This window comes from Palaemon carinicauda, chromosome 45 (assembly GCF_036898095.1).
Source record: "Palaemon carinicauda isolate YSFRI2023 chromosome 45, ASM3689809v2, whole genome shotgun sequence".
NCBI lineage: Eukaryota > Metazoa > Arthropoda > Malacostraca > Decapoda > Palaemonidae > Palaemon > Palaemon carinicauda.
Genome location: NC_090769.1, coordinates 18,278,601 through 18,301,263, shown reverse-complemented (window position 1 = coordinate 18,301,263; position 22,663 = coordinate 18,278,601). Strand labels below are relative to the sequence as shown.

At 36.1% G+C, this 22,663-nt stretch overlaps 2 protein-coding genes across 4 annotated transcripts in view; both read left to right on the top strand.

Moving 5' to 3' along the window:
• The window catches only part of LOC137634792 (nuclear receptor coactivator 5-like), a 44,879-nt gene extending 30,273 nt beyond the window's left edge, over positions 1-14,606 (top strand). For all 3 annotated transcript variants that reach the window (XM_068367332.1, XM_068367333.1, XM_068367334.1), the window contains one exon: positions 12,565-14,606. In XM_068367332.1, the coding sequence (XP_068223433.1) occupies positions 12,565-13,130 (566 nt within the window). In that variant the 3' untranslated portion in view covers positions 13,131-14,606. The remainder of the gene's footprint in view (positions 1-12,564) is intronic.
• Positions 1-16,034, top strand: part of LOC137634794 (nuclear receptor coactivator 5-like) — a 209,547-nt gene extending 193,513 nt beyond the window's left edge. The window contains exon 10 of the transcript XR_011042571.1: positions 14,604-16,034. The gene's annotated coding sequence lies outside the window, so the exon portion shown is untranslated. The remainder of the gene's footprint in view (positions 1-14,603) is intronic.
• Positions 16,035-22,663: the final 6,629 nt, after the last annotated feature.

Genomic DNA, 22,663 nt, shown 5'->3' with positions numbered 1-22,663 from the left:
TAGAATGGAAAACAGTTTACAGAAATAATGATTGAGTAAGTGGTAAGAGGAACATTAGTGAATGTTTTGAAATGGTCGTGTAGATATAATTTAAGTTTATCGGTACTAGTTTTAAAGTACTTCTGAAGTTAATTTTGATATTCAGAAGGATTCTTCAATAGTGTGAGCTAACGATCAGTCATTTTATGAGATCAGGAGTATATTTTTGTGAATGACATAACCAAGTTAATTGTTTTACAGAGTTACTTATAAAGTACTGTTATAATTTAGCTGCCCGAAAGATGACTCAGTGATGCAACCAGTAATACTTAATGTAGAATTTAGGTTAGTTTATGATTTTATAGGGCACAGTGTATGTGATTGCAGCTGAATACAGCCATATTAAACCATCTTTAATTCCTTGCCTCCATTTGGGCTTTAGGGCAGTTAGTGGAATGCTTTTCAGTTATCACTCATTTGGTTATGATGTAGATTTGCCTATTAAGATATATTAATTATGAATTTGTTGTTTTTTCCCGATTTTAGAGTTTATTTCTCTTACTTTCTTTATCTGATTTGGACAGGTTGGGTAGTGAAATCTATTTGTGTCAAACTTCATTCACACAATAGGTGAATTATTTTTTTTTTTTTTTTTCTTTGGTATTTTGATATAAAAAAAGACAGTTATGGTTTTGTATTACAAATAATTTCACTGCTTTTTTATTTTGGGTATGGATAATTTTTTTTTTTTCTGTTATTGTTTTTGCCAAGAGTTTGTGCCCATGTAAGCATTTTGTCAGTAAGGGGAAATTAAATAAAAATAGGAAAGGGTAAAAATATTTAAATTATTTCAGTGAGGTCAGTAGAGTCAATGATATTTTGACCAATTTTCCTTTAATAGGAAGGAGAAATTTCAAAATAATTGCAACGTCAAGTGTGTATAGGTAAATATTTCGAATCGATTACTACGTCAATTGTGTTTGTCTTAGGTGTACATTTGGTTCAAGATGAAACAAGTTATGATAGATAGGGTAAATCTACTTTTATAACTATAGAAGACAGTTTGAGACATTACTAGATAAACAATACAGATGGTTTTGTATGCTGTGCCCAAGAGGTTATGAATAAGTTCCTAAGAGTAGAGGTTGCGTCAACTGTTTTGTTTTTGTTATAAGCTTAGATAAAAACACATACCTTTAGTTATATTAGATAACTGTCCAATGATCATCGTCAATACTCGTAGAAAATTGTGATCTTGATTTTGTTGATGGTACTAATATTTATTACATTTGAATGGTAATAGGAAGCTGATGTTTAACGGGGTTGTGACTTCTTTTATTTTGAGACTTTGGTTTGTTAGGATTAGCAGACTCCTTTACAATGGTTTGTTAGGATTAACAGACTCTTTTACAATGGTTTGTTAGGATTAACAGACTCCTTTACAATGGTTTGTTAGGATTAACAGACTCCTTTACAATGGTTTGTTAGGATTAACAGACTCCTTTACAATGGTTTGTTAGGATTAACAGACTCCTTCACAATGGTTTGTTAGGATTAACAGACTCCTTTACAATGGTTTGTTAGGATTAACAGACTCCTCTACAATTTAGCCTTCAAGTGGTTAAATGCAGAAATTATTTTTTAGTATAAATATCTAGAAAGATAAGTCAAAAGGGGAAATATGACGTGAAATTATTTTGCTTTGAGACTTCGGCTCCGACTAAAGTAAAGATATATTTTGAATATTTGTAGATCTATTTCCCAAAAATAGTAAATATGGAATATGGAGTTTGAATGTAATCTGAATTATTTTTTATGTAAAGGCACATCATAATGAAGTTTCTTTCATTTTATCGAGCTTAAATTTACATGTAAGATTTTGAAGTAAAACTTATAATGATTTCACCTTTAATGTATTAAAGTTTAACCGGAATCCTAAAATATGCCTATAAGGCAGACTAAGGACTCAATATTGAAAAAATGGGGGAAAGTTAGAGTAGGAAACCATGAAAAATAATTGATTAATCAGGTATACAGAGGGTAGAGTTCCGTCTGAAAAAAAAGTCGTGAAGAATTGCAACTAGTACCTTAGTAATGCTGGTAAGAACCTGTGCTGCTTCAACGGTGCATCTCGCAGGGCATATAAAGATATGGACCAACCCCAATTTTTATTTTCTTTCTGGGCTGATAATGTTAACCTGAAGGATTTGATTTTGAGTCGAAGTATAAATTAAAATGAAGTTGAGTAGAGATTTGAACTTGAGTATCTTAAATGTTATATATACTGACTTTAATGAATATTTAGGGATATTTTTTTTTTATTCAAAATACTTCTATATATTGTCTGCAGTCTCTGATTAGTCAGTAGTTTCTTGGTTCATGTTTATAACTCCTTTTGAATATGGGTGTAATATTTTGGTAAATCTATTCTGTCACAGGTTTTCTTTGCTTCAAGGATCTTTTACAATGTTGCATATGTGAGGTAAAAATAATTTGCTTTCTATGAAGTTTCATTGATGTTCATATTGCTTCATATTGCTGATATCAACATTTTCCACCTCAAAATAAAAAATATTTTTTGTTTTCCCCTTCCTCTCAATAGGCTGAGACCTCTTATTATAGTATTGAAACAATGTATTGCCTAATGGCAACCATGGAGTGGGTAGTCCATACTATCTTTTGGCTTTTAGTCTTTGTATTGATCTTGCTGCAGCAAATCAACTTTATTCCTTTGAGAGCTGAGGTACAATTGAGCCTCCGTATTATGTTTCACGAAGCATAAAATCAAGCAAAATTATATCAAACAGCATAGGCTATAGGCCTATTATATGTGCCCAATATTTGGGTAACGTTAAAACGAGTACTTGAGGTTCATATGCTTTATATTTTTACTCCTGGATAACATAATTAAGAAATGTAAACTAGATGAAACTTGCAAAACCAAATTCAGTATTCTCTTGGCTATCACCTGTATTGTGTTTAAAGTTTTAGAAGTTCAGTGCTATTCCCTTATTTTTTGCAAGAATATTCCTCTGGACGAGGTTATAGAAGCAGCTAAGTGGCATAGGCAGGGATTGTATTCGCTAATTATTTTCTTGATGATACTGTACCTGATTTGCTTATCAAGATTAATAGTGTTCAATGGTTTAAGTTGCTGCTGGTGATGGGGTCAAATAAGGGTTTTTTTTTTCGATTGAGGAAAATTTATCTAATTTGGAAGAGTCTTGGGTAAATTGTATAAATAAGTGATTACGTATTAAAGGGATAAGTATCATCAAATTCTGGCGAAATAAGTTGAAATAATTCTACAATCGCCAGTTTCCCATTCCAGCCACCTCGAGCAAAAAAAAAAAAAAAATCACAAAGTTATATCTAATTTTTATATTTTTTCATAATTTTTATCTTTGTGTATAAATTACTTTTGTAAACCCTCCCAACACTTTTAAACCTTTTATACACTTAAACAATTTTTAGACCAGCACTACCATTACTGTTGGAACACCTGTACATACATTTGTAAATTAATAGATTAAAATCAGAACACTCACCATTGAATGTACAGTACATAAACTCCATCCTTACGATGGCCTCGTTGCTGAAAGTTGTTCGACGTTTCTCTACCTTATTAGAAGTAACATTTACCGTTGTTATATTGTGTTGGTCCTTTGTGATAGCGAACGATAGATTCATTGATGCTGTAATGGCGGCCTATGTCCATGTACCATCTCCCTTCCAGGAATTTCATCTTTGCTGTATAGTAAGGTCCTTTGGAAGATGCCCAACGAATAGCTGGCATTGTAAGGTTAGAAGCAATTTACAATTTTAGTCAAAATAGTAAAAAGACACAACCTAGATAAGGATGCAGAATGATGTCACATACTTATGTGATTGGTTGCATCTCCTCTACCGGCAAAAGTGTCGTGTGCCTTGTACGAAGTCATCTGGGCAAACTAGGCTACTCTCCTCACGCTTCCTGAGTTTCATTTTCCACACAATTCTTTGTGTCACCTATGCCACACAATGCATTTTCTTCATGACAAACTAAACGAGCTGTATGAATTGCGTTCTCGCCCTATCGAACCAAATTTCCGTCCAGTATTTCTATTGTTACTTTAGTTTCCTATACCTAATTCTAGACCCAAAGTTGATTTTTTTTAACCAAAAATAATTAGTCTGAGACTAGATCAAACTTATCTGCCCTTGGAATCCCACAATATAAAGATGAGTCCGTGATATAGATTTACATATTGTATGCCTATAAATATGCCAAGTACTCAGAGAGCAATAAGGCGAGGCATTACTGTATTACAAACTCTAATAACTTTCTTGGAAATCAAGGTATAGCAAACTTAGATGGTTGCTACTAAGATACTGTATTAGACTAAGAAATGAGTCCAGAATATTAAATAAGGTCATCTTTTGTATACTGATGGCCTATTTCTATTCTTAACTGGCCACGCACCTTCAGAGTGTGGGAATCAGCAAAATGAATATTAAGTGAATTTTGTAGAAATAAGCAATTTATTTTTATACTTGCCTTTTATTCATATACATGGCCACTCTCCTCCCTGCTCACTAGGGATGTAAAGAAGATAGGGATGTGTTTTGACTTTGAGACTGAAAAACAAAAGACTGTATTGCCTACCCACCTCATTGTTATTTCCATTAATACTACAGTATTCTAGGTGAATAAGCATATTGTAAAGAAAGAAAACTAGAAATCTTTGTTTTTTTGGTAAACTTTAATATTAACCCTTTTACCCCCAAAGGACGTACTGGTACGTTTCACAAAACCCATCCCTTTACCCCCATGGACGTACCGGTACGTCCTTGCAAAAAAATGCTATAAAATTTTTTTTTTTCATATTTTTGATATTTTTTTTTTTTTAAAATTCAGGCATTTTCCAATAGAATGAGACTAACCTGACCTTTCTATGACAAAAATTAAGGCTGTTAGAGCAATTTAAAAAAAAATATACTGCAAAATGTGCAGGGAAAAAAATAACCCCATGGGGGTTAAGGGTTGGAAATTTCCAAAGAGTCTGGGGGTAAAAGGGTTAAAAAGCTTGCAGTGAAAAGTAATATGAACATCAGGTGGGTATAGAAATACCAGATTTTGTTATTAGTATCTTGTTTTTGTAAATGGTTTGACGTCGATAGAGTGAGGAGCACTTTGTCAAGATTCTTCCATCTTATTGGTGCATACCCAAAATACATTTTGGGTAAGTAGTGCATACTCATGTTCAGTTCATTTCTGTCCAATCTCTCCTCCCCTTGTTATAACCCTCAATGGTCACCTAACTATTACGTACCTAATGCATTATTCAGTTCAACAGTGATATAATGAATTTTAAGGGAACGTGCCGATTCGTCCGTCTTTCCAGTTTGTAAATCAGCTAGCAGTCACTTGAGATTATGAATAATAGAGTTTAGCCCAAGTTGACAGAGAAAGAGAGAGCATTAAGAAAAGATTCCGTAAACCTAGAATAAAGTTAGATGTGTCTAGTCAAAGGTGTACTAAAGGCAGCAGAAGTGTAGTGTTACATTGGTAAAAGAGAACGGATCATATATGAAGAAGATAAGGGAAATCATGAGGAAGGCTTATATAGCAGAGCAAGTAAAGTAGTTGCTTAGAATAGGTAGGTGGGTAAGGATAGGTAAAAATTATGTGAAAAGATTAGATATGTAAAGGATTAAAAGGGAAACATTCAAATAGAGATGAGAGTATTGTCTCATTGTTCCAATTTAAACAATAATGAATATAAATTTTATTAGAAAATCATTGAAAACAATTTCAAGAGATTCATGGATAGTAATCTATCTATATACGAAAATGAAGCAAGGGTAATGCATTTAGGGAATTGTTAATATCAGTTAATCTACGTAGTGCTATGGAATGATTTTGGAGTGCTCCATGTGGATCCTTTTATTCTCCAGTAGTGGAATCATTGGTGAGACTTCTCATCTCTAGACACTTAGCTAGAAAGAATTTAATTTTTTGCCGTGCACCAACTTCACAGCTTGGCTTTTTTTTTTGGTATTATAATTGGTGATATTTTAATAATGGTGAACAATAACAACAAATACTATTGAAAAAATAAATTTATTGGTTTTAGTGGTCAGATCACCTTTTGACTCAAGAAATGGGCCCTGGACCTCAACCTTCACTCAACTGATCATTTGACTTAAGAAATGGGCCTTGGACCTCAATCTTCACACAAATGATCATTCCCAATGTGATATGAGCTTAGGACTGGGATTCTGTAGATATGTTTGAATATGATTGCCTTGCAACAGAAGGTGACAGCAGGAGACCATTTGTATATAACATTGCAAGTAGATAAAGTTAAATAAAATTTCTGTAAAGGAAGTCGCTGTCCTGTTCAGATGCCTCCCTTGCTAGTTACCAAGATTGAGGCAATCAGGGATTAGTCAGAAGACCATTTAACCCTTTTACCCCCAAAGGACGTACTGGTACGTTTCACAAAAGCCATCCCTTTACCCCCATGGACGTACCAGTACGTCCTAGCAAAAAAATGCTATAGAAATTATTTTTTCATATTTTTTGATAGTTTTTTGAGAAAATTCAGGCATTTTCAAAGAGAATGAGACCAACCTAACCTCTCTATGACAAAAATTAAGGCAGTTAGAGCAATTTAAAAAATATATACTGCAAAATATGCTGGGAAAAAAATAACCCCTTGGGGGTTAAGGGTTGGAAATTTCCAAATAACCTGGGGGTAAAAGGGTTAAAAATGTGTATGGTTAACTGTGGTTTATATGTATGAAACAAAAGATTTAACTGAAGATATTTGATAATTGGACATTATATAATAAGTTTATCTCTATTCAACTGATTGTCTCTTGAGGCAAGGATGTAAGTGTCTAATAATTTATTACCATTTACCTTGTGAATACTGAATATATAATTACTGTACACTGGCATTTTTTCATTGGATTTTGAATTTAGTGAAATGTTTTTTTTTTTTTTATAATTTGGCTTATGTGACATCATAATTGAAGAATTTGGTTTCATGATTGTCCCTCTTCAGTGGTTATGTGAATTTAAGGCACTTCATTCCCGATTAAAAAGAAAATACTTTGCTGGCTGTCAACACTGCACATGTGCCTAATAGATACTTAGGACCTAGACAGCAAAGAGCCCCTTTTTCCCATAATTTTTTTAGGAATTTTTTTACTTTTTTCTATTTGATTATTCAAGTGAGTCGTTATTCATTTTAAATGCAAAATTCTCCAAGTGTTTAAAAAACCATATGGAAATCCTGATTTTGATTTTTTATTTCTTAGCATATACGGAGTAAGCTCTGATTATCTTATTGCTTCCACCTAAGATTTTACTCAGCTAAGCACTATTTTGGGTTTAGAACTTATCATGAGTATATCGGTACTTTTTAAGAGGAGTAGGCTCCTTTTCTATTTTATCTTCTATGTAGCCTTTTTTTTTTAACCTTTTAGGCTGAAGTGCCAGTTACCTAGAACACTCCTTAATCATTAAGAAATTTTTTTTGCTTTATATATTGCGCAAAGTAGGAGATGATGAATGGAGAAGTATTGAATTAAAAGCTCGAGATAGAGACGAGTGGCGAAATCTAACAGAGGCCCTTTGCGTCAGTAGGCGTAGGAGGAGATGTTGATATATTGGTACTGTGTTCTGTGCACATCTTACTTCATTCCATTATACCCTTAGTAGCACTATAACTTCTTGCTACTACTGCTTCATGCCGGGTGTCTTTGTACTGTCAGGTGCAGTGGTTTGTTCCTAGCTTCCTCACATTTGGGAGAGTTTTCATCCAGAATGAGACCAGGTTTAGAATCTTATTCAATATTTATACGAGGCTTCATTTCATTCATGTTTATTTTATTTCCCGTCAATGAACCAGGTCATCATGATGCCAGGTAATCCCATAATATTTTCAGTGCTTGCTTTTATAAAAATAAAAAATCAATTTTGCTGCCTTGAATGTCAACTTTTATTTATTCTATGTTCTACTCTGCTGGCCAGAAAACCATTTTGTTTTTAATCTGGACTGGAGTCTCAGATTTGTGTAGACCATAATGAGGGTTAGGTTAATTAATTGGCTCATAAATTTTTTGCCACCCATTTATGCCAAGTATATGATACAAATTTCTAAATGATTTACTGTGAATAAAGATACTGTTTAAGAAAGCAAAGTAAAATGGGAAGATAAGGACAAAATAAAAAGTGAAAAAATTATAATAACATAATTTGACTTTTTCTTATTACAGTTAATGCATAAAGTGGACACTTGCTTAGGAATAGGGTTATTTAAAAACTGCCAAGTTCCATTTGTTCTGCTACCCTTTTATGATAAATGTAATGTCAAGTTATTACAAAAAGTTTCGTAAATGTTTAATCGTTTATTTTTTATAAATATTTTCTCAATTTTTAGGTGTCGCTTTAAATCCCCAAGGCTCCCTTAGTTTTAAACTAAATTTTTATAACTAAACCAATAAATGCTCAGTGAAAGGCTGTGTACAGTATTTGAAACGATAGTCAGAATTTTGAAACTGGAAAAATCTGACTTTTATATAAACGAAAAAATATTTTCATTCCCATAATTAAGAAAAAAACAAAATATGAATTTTCAAATGATCTACAGTTTCTTATGTAGAATTTATTTAGGACATATGGTTTTGAAATTTTTAAAATTGGGAAACAAATAAGAAAGCCTATAGGTTTTACAGGTCCTCATGTACTTTTAAAACTTAGTTTTTAGATATTGGGTGGTAAAGTGTTGAGCGTACATTCATTGCAGCACTATACATGCAAGTTTAAAGGCGACTGACCGATTCAGCTGAGCCTGAAGGTATCTCAATGCTGTACTTGCCATCTTGATTAACAATAGAAGGCAAAAATATTAATAAAATTATGATTATTAAAGTAAAATTTATGTAAAATAAAGTACAATAGAACAATATGATAATTTCATGATTAGTTTTTGTATTGCAAGTACTGTACTTGCATAAAGAGGCGATTATTTTTATGAGCCTATGCTGACGTTCATATTGCTTCTTCTCCAGAAGCTCGTTTTACCGAAGTTTACCCCTAAAATTTATATAAAAAATTAATTTTCTTTCCTTTAAAAAGATGCATGCCCCAGTTAAGTAGTGAGAAAATCTAGTAGTTAATGGTAACACTAGTTTTTACATATTCTTTAGCACTACATTCGTCAGTAGGTTTGGCATGGTTGCAATTTCACCGGGCAGTTTTGGCATGTTTGTAACTATACCCACCACTTGGGGAAAATACAATTTTTTTTCCAGCAGATTAGTAAAGTAGAAGTAACAGTTGGATGACCAGGGAACACTAGATGCTCTTAACAAAACTGTGAAATGTGTTTATTATCTGGTTCTAAATCCCAAAGTGTGTGATTCCATTTTAGATACTTAAAAATCTAGATATACATATTCCCTACTTTTTATCAGGGTCTAGCTGGTGTGTAGCAAATTTCAGGCTTTATATGAATCACAAAGTCTCTTAATAGACATGTTCAGGACACGAAGGGAAATGATCCGCGGTACTGGGCCATCTGCGGTCAAGTATCCGAGATGGCTGTCGTACTAATTCAATCTGCTCAAAGGGGATTCATTCAACCAAGCGTATCCCCTTTACATCTAATCACCCTAAGGACATTTTCAAATGCAGGGTTGTTCCAACCTTGTAGGTTGTTCTTTTTAAAGTCTTAAAAAGACAATCTACCATTTTTATATCTAAAACAATAGTTTGCTCCTTTTTTTGATAGGGTCAGTTCATTAACTAGAACTAGCTAGGTTTATGTTGTTAAAACTTTTAGGAAAAGAATTTTCTATTAAGGTGTCCTTTTGAAATGGCTTTTCAATTCAGTTTAATGTGGTACTTAAGCCTCTTGAATTAGACATCTACAGTACTTTCAGGTATTACAGACTGCCAGTAATCAGGTCTACTTGTAAGGTTGAATTTCCTATTTGGGAAACTTTTTCTTATAAATATAACAGCTGAACGCATAATAATCTATAAGCACTTATCATTTTAGGTGGGCTTTGGGAGCCAAAGTTGATCTGGTACTTTTTGCCTTCAGTCAAATCTAAATTGTTTTAAGACTCACTATAAGTTCCTTTTTAATTACCTTTATTGAAATGGTTGCAAGTATTTCATCTGAAAATAGTGTCTTTGTCAAGGAATAGGGAATACTTGCAACTTTGAAACTGAAGAATGGGCAACTCCTAGCGTGTTACTATTAACCGCTAGATTGTTTCATTACTAGTCATGTATTTTTTCGAAAGGAAAGAAAATGGGAAAATATATGATAAATTTTTTGGGTAAATGGTAATAAAACAAACTTCTGGAAAAGAAGCAATATAAACATCAGGTGTGTATAGAAATATAATATTAATTAATAAAATGGTTTTTAGCTATTTATAGATTAGAACTTCATGCATACTTTAATTACATGACCACTCGGGAAGGTAACCGAAAAACTATTAAAACAAAAAATCGTCCTCTGCACCAACAACCGTCCCCAACCAAGCGAGTTTGTCCCTAAAAATAGATTTCTAAATAATAATTGTGTATATTTGAGTTCCAAGAATTGATAATTTGTTCTGAATTAACAACTTCATCGCACAGCCTTTCCCATAAATGAGAATTTATTGTACTTTTTATTCTTGTTGATTTTATTAAGTCAAAAGGATAAGATAGAAGCTTGTATTTTGGCATACAGGTAATGTAAGACCAAGTAAATGGGAAAATAATTTAATAGCACTTATTGAAGTCGACTTCAATTGAATTCAGTTCCTCTCAGAATAATCAAAGTTTTTGGTGATTTCTTAAAACTTTTGGGGAACAGTATTTTGAATATCATCCAATACCCAATATACGTAAATAATATCGATACTAGAAAAGCGAGATTGGTTTTGCCTCTTTAATGGATAAGTTTCCATCTGCTTTAGAAAGACTCGCTCTTATGTTACATCAATGCCCCAGTATATAAATATTTTTATACCGTACTGTTTACTAGTTTACGTTTGACTTGCTAGTACGTTTCTCATCCCAACTGACCGCGCTTTCTTTCATAGCTTTGTTTTACATTTATTTGTTGTGTGTTGGATTGTAATTATTTTATTTTATGAAGCGCAGGTAATTTTTTGGTAATTTGTAACTAAGATTGTTATTAATTTTGGAATATTATAGACTAAAATATATGTTTTGTGAATTATATTGCAACTAATAATATTTTCTTAATACTATAGTATCATTCTCTTTTAGTTTAAGGGGACACTATTGTATTGATCATATTGCTATGGCATTTTGATTTTTCATTTTGCTACTCCCAGGAAGAAATTATACTTGCTAAACCATTGTTGTCTGGGTATTATTATGTTAATAAAACAAAGTTGTTCAGGTATTCTATTTTATTACTGTATTACGGAAGATTGGGAAACAGGTGAACTTTGGGGAGCTTGTACAAACATATTTCAATGTATATAATGGTAGTCCATGGGAAAATGCATTTCAATGAAATAATATTTACATGACAAATTTTTTTTTAGGAACGGAATTAATACGTATAATGGGGTATTGGTGTACAATATGGAGCACTGACGTGTGGTATATTGATTTTAAAAAGTCATGACACCACATCAGAAATTTGTTTGATTTGTCTGTTTATTTTTCTAAATAAAGCTTGAACAGTACTTGATTCATCAATTACCATAGTAGCTGAATTGAGGTAAGAAAGGGGTGCTAGTTAATGCAGCATAACCGTTAAATCTTCTCTCTCAAAATTGATAGAAATGCACAAAATTTATACCAGTTAAAATACAAAGGCGAATCATCTTTTTTTTTCCATAAATTAATTCTCTCATATTTTTATAGAACAAACTTTGCAAAGGAAACCAAAATAATTCTGTTTTGGTTAACCAAGTTTTGAATATGATGAGAATATCTTGTATGAGGACAAACCTTTAAGAGATATACTGGGGGAAAACTGTAATACCCTGAACTTGAGAAAATTTATACAAAGTATTGGGTTATATTACGAGCTATAATTGATTTTATTTATTTATTTATTTTACCCTTTTAATCCCTATTTATTTCACATGTAGATTTTATTGTATGAAAGTGTTACAATTTGTATTAAAGGTTAAAATGATACTAAATAGTGTGAGTGTACAGATATGATTGAATGATTTTCGTTATATAGCGCTGAATGGCCTTTGATGCCCCAGTGCTTGGCTTAATGCCCAAATCCTATATTCAATTCAGTTGTATGAAATATCATCAGACATATTTCCCTATACTTTATGCTTATTAATCCTTTGCTCTGTAGAAAAGTGCTGAAAAGGGCTTCGAATCTCCTGAACACAGAAAAGTTCAGAGAAATTTATTTCTTTCACAGAAATCAATTAATTAGAATTTTGCAATTCTCTAATTTTTACATGATGTAAGCATTTTTTACGTGTAAATCGTAATATATTTTACTGTTGTATTTTTACCATGTAAGGCTTCAATATCCATTCATTTTTAATTTACTGATTTTTTGTTATGAATACTTTGCGTTCCAGGAGTATCTGCAAGTCGACACATGGCTGTAACTTACCCAGGCTATAACTATGGCTCCAGTAGCTTGGTAGGGTCGGGTACTCCAGTAAGTCAGAGTACATCTGGGGCTGGTGCAAACAGTGGTGCAGTCAGTATGGTGCCACCACCCAATGCTGTAGCAGCTGCTGCTGTTTCAGGAACAGCCTATCCAACTTATGGCAATATGACTGGTATGTATGGTGCTTACAATATGACACCACATATGCAAGCAGCACCTGTGGCTGCCCCAATGATGGCATCTGGTGGATTAGGTGGTAGTAATAGCAAGCAGTCTGAACTGCAGGAAAGGATCCTTAATTTAATGAAAGGTTCCAGCGGTAGTGTCCCTACTGGAGTACCTCCGCCCACAGGTGTACCTGCACCTACTGGAGTGCCCCCACCCTCAGGGGTTCCACCCCCAAGCATGGTAGCATCCGTTTGGCCTGGAGTTTCTTCTAATAAAGCCAACAATGCCGCAATGAAAACGACACAATCAGCTGGCCAAGGTCAAGGCCCACTTTTTGCCGCTTACAATCCGTGGAGCCAATAATTTGAATTGGCAGTACAGAAGAAGTGTGTACGTGTGAGACGTATCCTATTGCCAGAACTTAATTTTTTCACTATAAACGTGCTGTTTTTTTATGGATATGGAATCCATAGAATTGAAACCCGGACGGAGAATTTCCCAGTGACAATTTTCTCTTGCGGACTACGTAAATTTTTGAAAGAAAAAGTCGGCTATTTTTGGAAAAAAAAATAGGCGCATCCACTGATTGTTGCCATTCATGGACGATATGTATCATTTCTTGACTTAAAAAGAATGATTGTTTTTATAGTCGGTGGTGCGTTTGATTTTGAAATATTGAAAAGTTTTGTGTCGTGTTACGTTACGAGCATCAAACCTCAGTTTTTGTACTGACAGCAAATTTTTTTAAGTCTTAAATCATAATAAAAACTGCGCACTGCAATTCAAAAGCATAATTGTTTCCAGGTCCCATATTTTGTCTTCAAGTTTATGGCAGAATTTTTGTTTTAATTTAGTGGCTTACGCTAGTGCTATAGCCTTTACACAATTGTAGAATTTTACTTGTAAGGTTTTAATAAAAATTATAGTATGAAAATATTGTTACAAGCATCAGTGCTTTCGTTATGTACAAACTATGTCCCATATTTATCCTCCTAAAATAGGTAATAATGTACTGAATATGTAAAGCGATTACCATTCATTTGTTTTGCAGTCCCATCTGAGTTATATTTCTAGTGTTTTTTATGTACATGATTTTTTTGTGTACAACAGTAATCCCCCAAAGGATTTAATCTTGTATACTCAATAGAAACTTCTTGAAGCACAAAAATCCTGCCTAAAAAATTGAAGACATGCTTTACAGTAAATAAAATTTGTTGATTTTTTCACCTTAAGTCTAATGGCATACATTTTGATTTTTTCTTGAAATCAGTTCTCAGTCAGAATTATTATTGTTTGTTTGTCTCGTACACTGCACGCTGTAAATAATATACTGTTTTAGGTCTTAATCCTTAAAGTTAGTTTTTGGCAGATTCCTTAGACACTTGTTTAGATGATTATATTTGCCAAGTGGAATAGCTGTACAAAGAATTGCTTTATCAAAATCAAGGGAAAAATATTCCATTAACCATTTCCTGGCATAATTCATTTCAAGTAAGATGTAGATAGTACAAAATTATTTGTCATGAGCAGGATATAATGAATATGGCATTTTTATCAGTAATAAGTATTTTTTTTTTTTTTAAATTAGCAATTTAAACTTTCGCTCATATTATATTGCCAAAGCAGAGGGAGCTCAATTTGTATACAGTAATTTTTCCATCTAATTTCAAGAAAAATATACAACATAGTTATAATAGAAAGTGATGAAGATTACTGTATTAAGTCAGCATTTAAATTTTAGTCATTTATATTTAATGAGGAGGATATATTAGTATTGATGATGGCATTAGTTTTGGGGGGTCGTTTCAATTGCGCAGAGGAGTTTTTTCATTGAAGGTACTGAAGAAATTAACCAAGTAATTTGTTTTTTGTTGAAGGGTAAATGTACTTTTTTTATTGACAGCCTTGGAGAGTGATTCAGTACTCGGTAATGCCAGTTGGGAAGGTTCAATTTAATAACCAACCAATTCATTCACTATCACGCAATACATTTTGCCATATACTCTATTGATATTGCTGAAAATTGTTTTTCATATTGTATCATGAAGTATATCAGAAGATATATAATTTCTTATCCTTTAATCAGATTTAAAATTGATAAGAGATGCCTTCCTTGAGTGCTCGGTGCACATTTGTCATGAAACTAATTTAATTTATACAGGCAAATTGCTATTGTAGAACCGTCAATGTGTGTGTGTTGGATTCACGAATAAATTACCGTTTTTGTTTTCTTGGGTCTTCAACTTATGTAATAAATTAAAGTTCCATCCTGAAATAGCAACAGTACATCCATTTTCAGCGATCGTTTCGAACTGAGATTAAGGTATTTACACGTACCTTATTTCAGTTTTTTTTTTCCTCCGAAATTTGTCATCCTTTCCGAAATTCTAATTTCCGTGCGTTTTAAAACTCATTTATGTAGCGCATCTGTTGCGATAATTTTGGCATGCTTCGGTCAAAGGTTTCCACCAGAGTGGCTTTGCAGCAGGATGTGAATGAAGCATCGGATGTTCCTGATTCCAAAGGCCGCAGTTCTTTGGATCACATACTTACAGTTTTATTTCAGGACTTGATTTTTTCAGGACTGTTTCTGCCCGGCATTCAACAGAGCATACCTCCTCCTCTGCCACAATTTTAAAGTTCTAGATGCTTGACCGTGCTTCGTTTTGTCCGTTTTGGAATTTAAAATTTCTTTTGCGTTTTTTACCTCCGCTTTCCGATACAGTTCGAATTTCAACGGAAAATGTAGTTTATTTTAATTTTACGTGCTCTCCACAGAAGAAATTTGATACGCCTTTTGTATAGTATATAGGCCTATATACACATCTTTAGTACAAGCATTTTATAATGCATATCCTGCCGTGTTTTTCCCGAATGATTGATAAGCATCATAATGAAAGTTATGAACTATAACCCTTGAATCTGCAGTATTATAAGGACTCAGCGGTAATGCTTTAAGAAAATAATTTCAAAAGTTAATGTACAGAAAATGCACAGCCTTTCAATTTGATTTTTTTTTTTTCAATTTTAAAAGGTTTTCTTACATGACTGCTGGAGTTAGTGTGGTGTGCATGTGTTATGGACATTTTTTGTGACAGTGTTGACCACTTTTAAGTTTAATAAAGCTATTTACAGCCACTACTATGTCTGTATTTGTCCAAGAAATAAAGCTTAGATATTTCTATATTGTTTTGATAAGCCTTAATTGTAATTGTTAACCAAATTTATAGTACTGTTATACTGTACTCTGAATAAAGAATGAATGAAATAAAGAAATAAAATGACTGAGGCCTAAAAGTGTTTTGTGTAACGAAATAAAGTAATTAGCAAACTGAAGCTCTTGTAAAGCAAAGATAAGGGCTGGAGAAAATTATTTTTTTTTTATCAGTACTTACTACAGCGAGTACAATTCATGTAGAAATATTACATTTTTGGATTTAGTAAATACAGTAAACCCTAGATTCATTCATGCAACATTTTTCACAGTATAAAGTACAGTGATTTGAAATAATTAAAAATAATCCCGAGAAAGCACAGCAAAAATAAAAAACTATTATTGTTACTAAGTTGGAAAAGTAGGCTGCCATAAGCCTAAGGGCTTAACAGAAAAATAACTTAGTGAGAAATGGAAATAAATAAACTACATACGAACAAAGTTGAAAATGGCATATGACGAAGTGAAAGTAAGAGAAACTGGCAATTTAGAGGAGGAGTGGAAGTTAGTAAAAGAAAATTTTGTTGGGATTGCAAGCGATGTGTGTGGCAAGAAGTTTGTTGGAGGCAGCATGAGGAAGGGCAGTGAATGGTGGAATGAAGGAGTGAAGGTAAAAGTGGAAGAGAAAAAGAGGGCTTTTGAAGAATGGCTGCAGAGTAATAGTGTAGAGAAGTATGAAAGATAGAGAGAGAAAAATGCAAGGTAAGTGAGGCAAAGAGGGCAGCTGACCTGAGGTGGGTCAGGGATAGGGTCATTCATATGAAAAGATTAAGAAGAAGTTTTGGAAAGAAGTGAAGAGAGTAAGGAAGGCTGGTTCAAGAATTGAAGGGACAGTGAAAGATGGAAATGGAAGGTTGTTAAAAGGGGAGGAGGCAAGGAAAAGGTGGGCAGAGTATTTTGAAAGTTTATTGAATGTTGAGGATAATAGGGAGGCAGATATAATTGCTATTGCAGGTGTTGAGGTGCCGGTGATGGGAGATGAGAATGAGAGAAGAGATTACAAGAGAGGAAGTGAGGAGAGCACCAGATGAAACAAGAGGAGGAAAAGCATCTGGTGTGAGAGCTGAGAGTTTGAAGGAAGGGGTGTGATTGTACTTGAATGGTTGGTGAGATTGTTTAATGTGTTTTATGTTGTCAATGGTACCAGTAGATTAGGTTTGTGCGTGTATTGTACCACTATACAAGGGTAAGAGAGATGTGCGTAAGTGTTGTAATTCAAGGGGTATTAGTTTGTTAAGCGTAGTTGGAAAAGTGTATGGTAGAGTAATGATTAATGGGATCAAGGATAAAACAGAGAATGCAATCTTAGAAATACAGGGTGGTTTTAGAAGAGGTAGGGGTTGTATGAATCAGATTTTTACAGTGAGGCAGATATGCGAGAAATATTTAGCAAAAGGTAAGGAGGTGTATGTTGCGTTGATGGATCTGGAGAAAGCATATGATAGAGTTGATAGGGAAGCAATGTGGTTATATGGAGTTGGTGGAAAGTTTCTACAAAGTAGTAAAGCATGTGTTAGGATAAGAAATGAAGTGAGCGATTGGTTTCCGGTGAGAGTGGGGCTGAGACAGGGATGTGTGATCTCACCGTGGTTGTTTAACTTGTATGTTGATGGAGTGGTGAGAGAGGTGAGTGCTTGGACGAGGATTAAAACTGGTAGACGAGAATGACCATGAATGGGAGGTAAATCGGTTGTTGTTTGCGGATGATACTGTACTGGTTGCAGACGCAGAAGAGAAGCTTGGCCGATTAGTGACAGAATTTGGAAGGGTGTATGAGAGAAGGAAGTTGAGAGTTAATGTGGTCAAGAGTAAGGTTATGAGATGTACGAGAAGGGAAGGTGGTGCAAGGTTGAATGTCATGTTGAATGGGGAGTTACTTGAGGAGGTGGATCAGTTTAAGTACTTGGGGTCTGTTGTTGCAGCAAATGGTGGAGTGGAAGCAGATGTACGTCAGAAAATGAATGAAGGATGCAGTTTATAAAGGAGACTGAGAAGAAAAGAAGCCTACTGTATTCTCCATGGCTTTCAGATTTAGCCTTTGCAAAACAAAATTCTGAATGTGAATTTTTCTGTATTCTGTATTCAGGCCTATACTGTACATAGCCTGCACATTGCTATTTATATTTACTTTTATTACTTCTAACTTTAGATTCTGTTTTGCTATAAAAGTAATAAATATGAACTCAAAATTCTCAACCTCATTTCCCAAAATATTCATAATTGTACTGATAATATCTACGATTGAAATAATGACAAGAAATGTATAAAAGTCGTACATGTTTTCTCACTTCGAAAAGAAAAGTGGTAACTGAAAGTAAAGTGCAATTGATAAACATTTGCAGATCTAAAGAATATAAGAAATAAAAAATAATCTTTTCAGGCTACTTAAATATTGTTATATGTATAAAAGTGAATTAGGATAAAAAATACTTTGGCTAGAGCATTTAAATAAAATAACTTGAGTAAATTTAATCTGTCCGCAAACTAGCTCATATATATATATGAATGAAGAAACATCTAATTAGCTAGAGCGTTTGAACAAATTGCGTCGCAGGACTTCAACTCGTTCGTTAACAGCAGCCCATAATCCAGAGTAACCCTCCCACCTTATTCAATTTAGCATGAAATATCTGCATCTCATTGGTGGTTGTATGTGATGCCATGCAATAATTTTTTATGAGTAAATTTAATGGGGTAGGGGTAAAAAACCTATACTGCAAATAAGTTTTGAAAGAAACCATAATTTTCAATATTAATCTTACCCAATGATCATGTAGCTGTCAACTCTGTTGCCCGACAGAAATCTACGGTCGGGATACGCCAGCGATCGCTATACAGGTGGGGGTGTACACAACAGCGCCATCTGTGAGCAGGTACTCAAGTACTTCTTGTCAACAAGAACTCAATTTTTCCTCTGTCGTGCCTCCGGCTAGACCTACTTGGATACGCTGTTGATTCTGGAGTTATTGTTCACGATTTGGTGATGTATTTGCTCTAGAGTTTAGCCTTCGCTATTCAGGAAGCTTTATCATTAGCTTAGCAAGCTTTTGGAATTAATTTGATTTAATTATGGTGACGAAGAGAGTATGGACTCTCTTTCACTTTTAAATGGCCGACCCTTCCCTTAGACGGAAGTGTTGGTGTCGAAGAGAGTATAGACTCTCTTTCACTTTTAAGAATTTATGCTATTTTAATTTTAATGTTTTTGAAAGAATTTCTTTGATAGTCTCGTACTTTTTCAAAGTTGAACTAACGTTTTGTTTAGTCTCCGCAGTTGTTGACGTTCAGAACGTTCAACTTGCGCTCCATCGTTACGATAGAGAGAGAGTATTTCACGGTTTCACGTTGCAGTAAGAGTAAACCGATTCTAGCGTTTCGTTCATTCTTTCTTAGCTTAAATGGTTGTAATTCTAATAAAGGAACTTTTTATTTGGGAAACCTTTCAGTTTTTTTCCTTTAACAAATAATATGTTTTAACGATATATATAATTGGGCTCATCTCTCAGGTTCTAAGTCAAGAGAGAGAGAGAGAGAGATAGAGACGGAGGGAGAGAGAGGAGGATAAACGTTTCGTTCAAGCGGGTAACGTTGTTCTCGTTTTTTGCTCTTCTCCCTAGTCGATATAGGGGAAGAAGGTAAAACGTTTCTAGAGTTTTATTCTTGTTCCCAGGCTTTATGCGGTGAGAGATTTTAAACGTAGTTTATTTGATCTAGTGTTTAGTCTCTTTTCCATCCACTGAATTCTTTATCTTTCATTATTTTTTTTCTGTTACATTGTAATACTGTTTTCGAATTTACTACCTTTTAATGAAGGATAGGATTGCGTGTTTCAGGTACAAACCACTTAAAGTTTCGAGTTCAGTGAAATAAGTGCAAACAGAAAATCAAAAGTGATAAGTGATGTGCGCAAAGTGTTACAGTGTTGCGTTCGAGGGTTCGTCTGTTCGTGCCAGTTGTTCACCTAGTCCGATACCTCTTACAAGCTCCCAAGCCCAGGGGAGAAGTAATGTCGAAGGACTTATGGGTTCCTCAGGCCTTGATCGACGAACAGACGTTTCCCTCCGTGGTTTCGGGTGTATCTACACACGTTGCCGACGTGATCACCCCACCCACACAAAGACGAGAGAGCCCATTTATTCCTCGTCTGCGGAAGAGGTTTCTCGCAGAAACCATGGACCAAATCTTGCAGCTTTTAAGTGCAAGTCGGTCCCTTCCGCGCAAGTCCAACGGCCTAGGTGTAGCCACTGGGTCAGTTCGGACTCGCTGCAGTACGACAACTGCACACCTCCTAAGAGAGGCTAGGTGGTACCGCAACAGGCAGTAACTCCGTCTGTTGCCGCACCAGCTGTTTTAGACCCTCAGTCACAACGGACAGTAGCTCCGTTTGTTGTTGTCTTTCATAGACCCTAGTGGTCCATGCTGCAGACTATACAGTCTCAGCTTGCTCCTTCATGCAGGAGTATCATGCTGGAAGGTTGACAATGCAGCCTGTTAACCTACAACCCGCCGAGGTTGTGCGCTCAGCAGATACTGCGGCTGCCTGCTCCCACCTGTGAGAGCTCCACCACCGATGCGCAGTCCACCCTGCCAGACGCATGTTCTTGCTGCACCATCTGCTAACATGCGTGAGCTACCGCATCAGCAGTGGGAAGGTTCTGTAGAGCTGCCGGGTACCAGCACTATGCGGCATTCTCCGCAGCCCATGCAGCATGCTCTGCATACCTTATAGCATGCTCTGCATACCTTACAGCATGCTCTGCATACAGCATGCTCTGCATACCTTACAGCATGCTCTGCATACCTTACAGCATGCTCTGCATACCTTACAGCATGCTCTGCATACCTTACAGCATGCTCTGCATACCTTACAGCATGCTCTGCATACCATACCGCATGCTCCTCAACCCACCGCAGCCCCTCCCACGCACCAGCACTCTGCTTTTGTTGTTGCCAGCTCCCACACTCCGACTGCGGAGAAGGTTGACGATGCACCCGTGGGCCTACACCTCCCACGGTTGTGCGCCCGGAATGGCTTCCTGCTCTCACACTCTTGTTGTGAGAGCTCCTCCACCCATGCACAGTCAACCCTGCCAGATGTATGATGACTCCCACACACAGAGCACTCCGTTGCCGTGCGGGAGCTACCACAAGCTGCCGTGTTTTGACACGGTGTGTCAGCCTCCGCAACACACTGTGGTTACCGCCACTCGCCAGCAGCAAACTAGTCAGGCAGGAGTTGAGGCTTCCCCACACAAGTTGTTGCCAACTCACAAACTGTCATGCAGTTACATGACGTTGCCTTCTGGTCTGCTACTTATACACCAGTGCTGTATGTCCTCACGCTCCTGTTGTGGTTGACAGTTCAGTTTTTGACAGTTCACAGACTGTCAAGCAGTTTCATAACGTTGCCTTCTGGTCTGCTGCTTTTGCACCAGTGAAACCCTCACTGAGAGAACTTAGCTTTTCTCGGATATGGTTCCTGTAGATGAGAAAGTGCTGTTCTCCCTCCTTCTGATATTCCCTTGAGGACTCTGTCATTTGGAGAGGAGCCTTAAGCTGCTTAGCCTCCTATGGACTTTTATTTAAGCATAACATGCTTCCAGGGAGGGTAAATGGTTCCGCTTCAGTCGCTAACCCCATCTGTTGCCACACCTGCTCCCATAGACCTTGGGCTTGGTTGCAAGACATGCAGTCCAAGCTTAGTCCTTGATAGAGGATTTTTTACGGACGCTGAGGTATCCTACTCACGTCCGCCAGTTGAGATGGTTCCTCCACCGGTGCGACCCAGTGTGGGTTGACAGTCGCACGTTGATGTTATGCTACTCTCGGAGGTGGTTGTGGACGTTCAGTGTGTCACTGGGAAGACGTTCAACAACCAGCAGAGGTGTCTTGTTGTGACGCAGTGCGGCAACCTCAGCAACCCGATAAGGGGTTGTCTGTACTACCCAGACAGTCTAGACAGTTTCGGGTTGTCGCTGTTCTTCCTCGCTTCCCCATGGTTGACAGTTCACAGACTGTGCAGCAGTACCATGATCTTGTGTCCGGCTCCGTCACGCATCCACCAGTGCGACCGGATTCAGCGAGTCAGACGTTGCCCACTCCGTTGCCGTTTCCTCATCAGTTTCGGATGAGGAACCCTCTGATGAGGACATGGCTGAACAAGAAGATCAATCCCCAGCCCTGCTATCCATCCAGAAGATGCTGAAGAAGGAATACAGCCCTGTCAGGCTGTGGATGAGTCTGGTTAGGACACTGTCATCCGTGGTGCATTTGGTGTCACTTGGAAGACTACACCTCCGTCCTCTTCGGTTTCATCTAGCTCTTCACTGAAAAAGGACAAGAAGCTAGAAGCGGTCTCGATCCCGGTTTCCGGAAGATAAGTCTGGTCTAACCTGAGGAAGGACTTTATCAACCTTTTATAGGGTCTTCCCCTGACTGTTCAGACTCCCAACCACGTTCTCTTCTCAGACGCATCGGACGTAGGCTGGGGTGCGACCTTAGGCGGTAGGGAATGCTCGGGATTATGGAACTCGCGTCAAAGGACAATGCATTTTAACTGCAAGAAGCTTCTGGCAGTAAGTCTGACCTGGAAAAGCTTCAGGTCTCTCCTTCAAGACGAAGTCATGGAGGTCAACACGGACAAATCCCTGCTTTGATGTTCATCTCCTAGCAAGGAGGGACC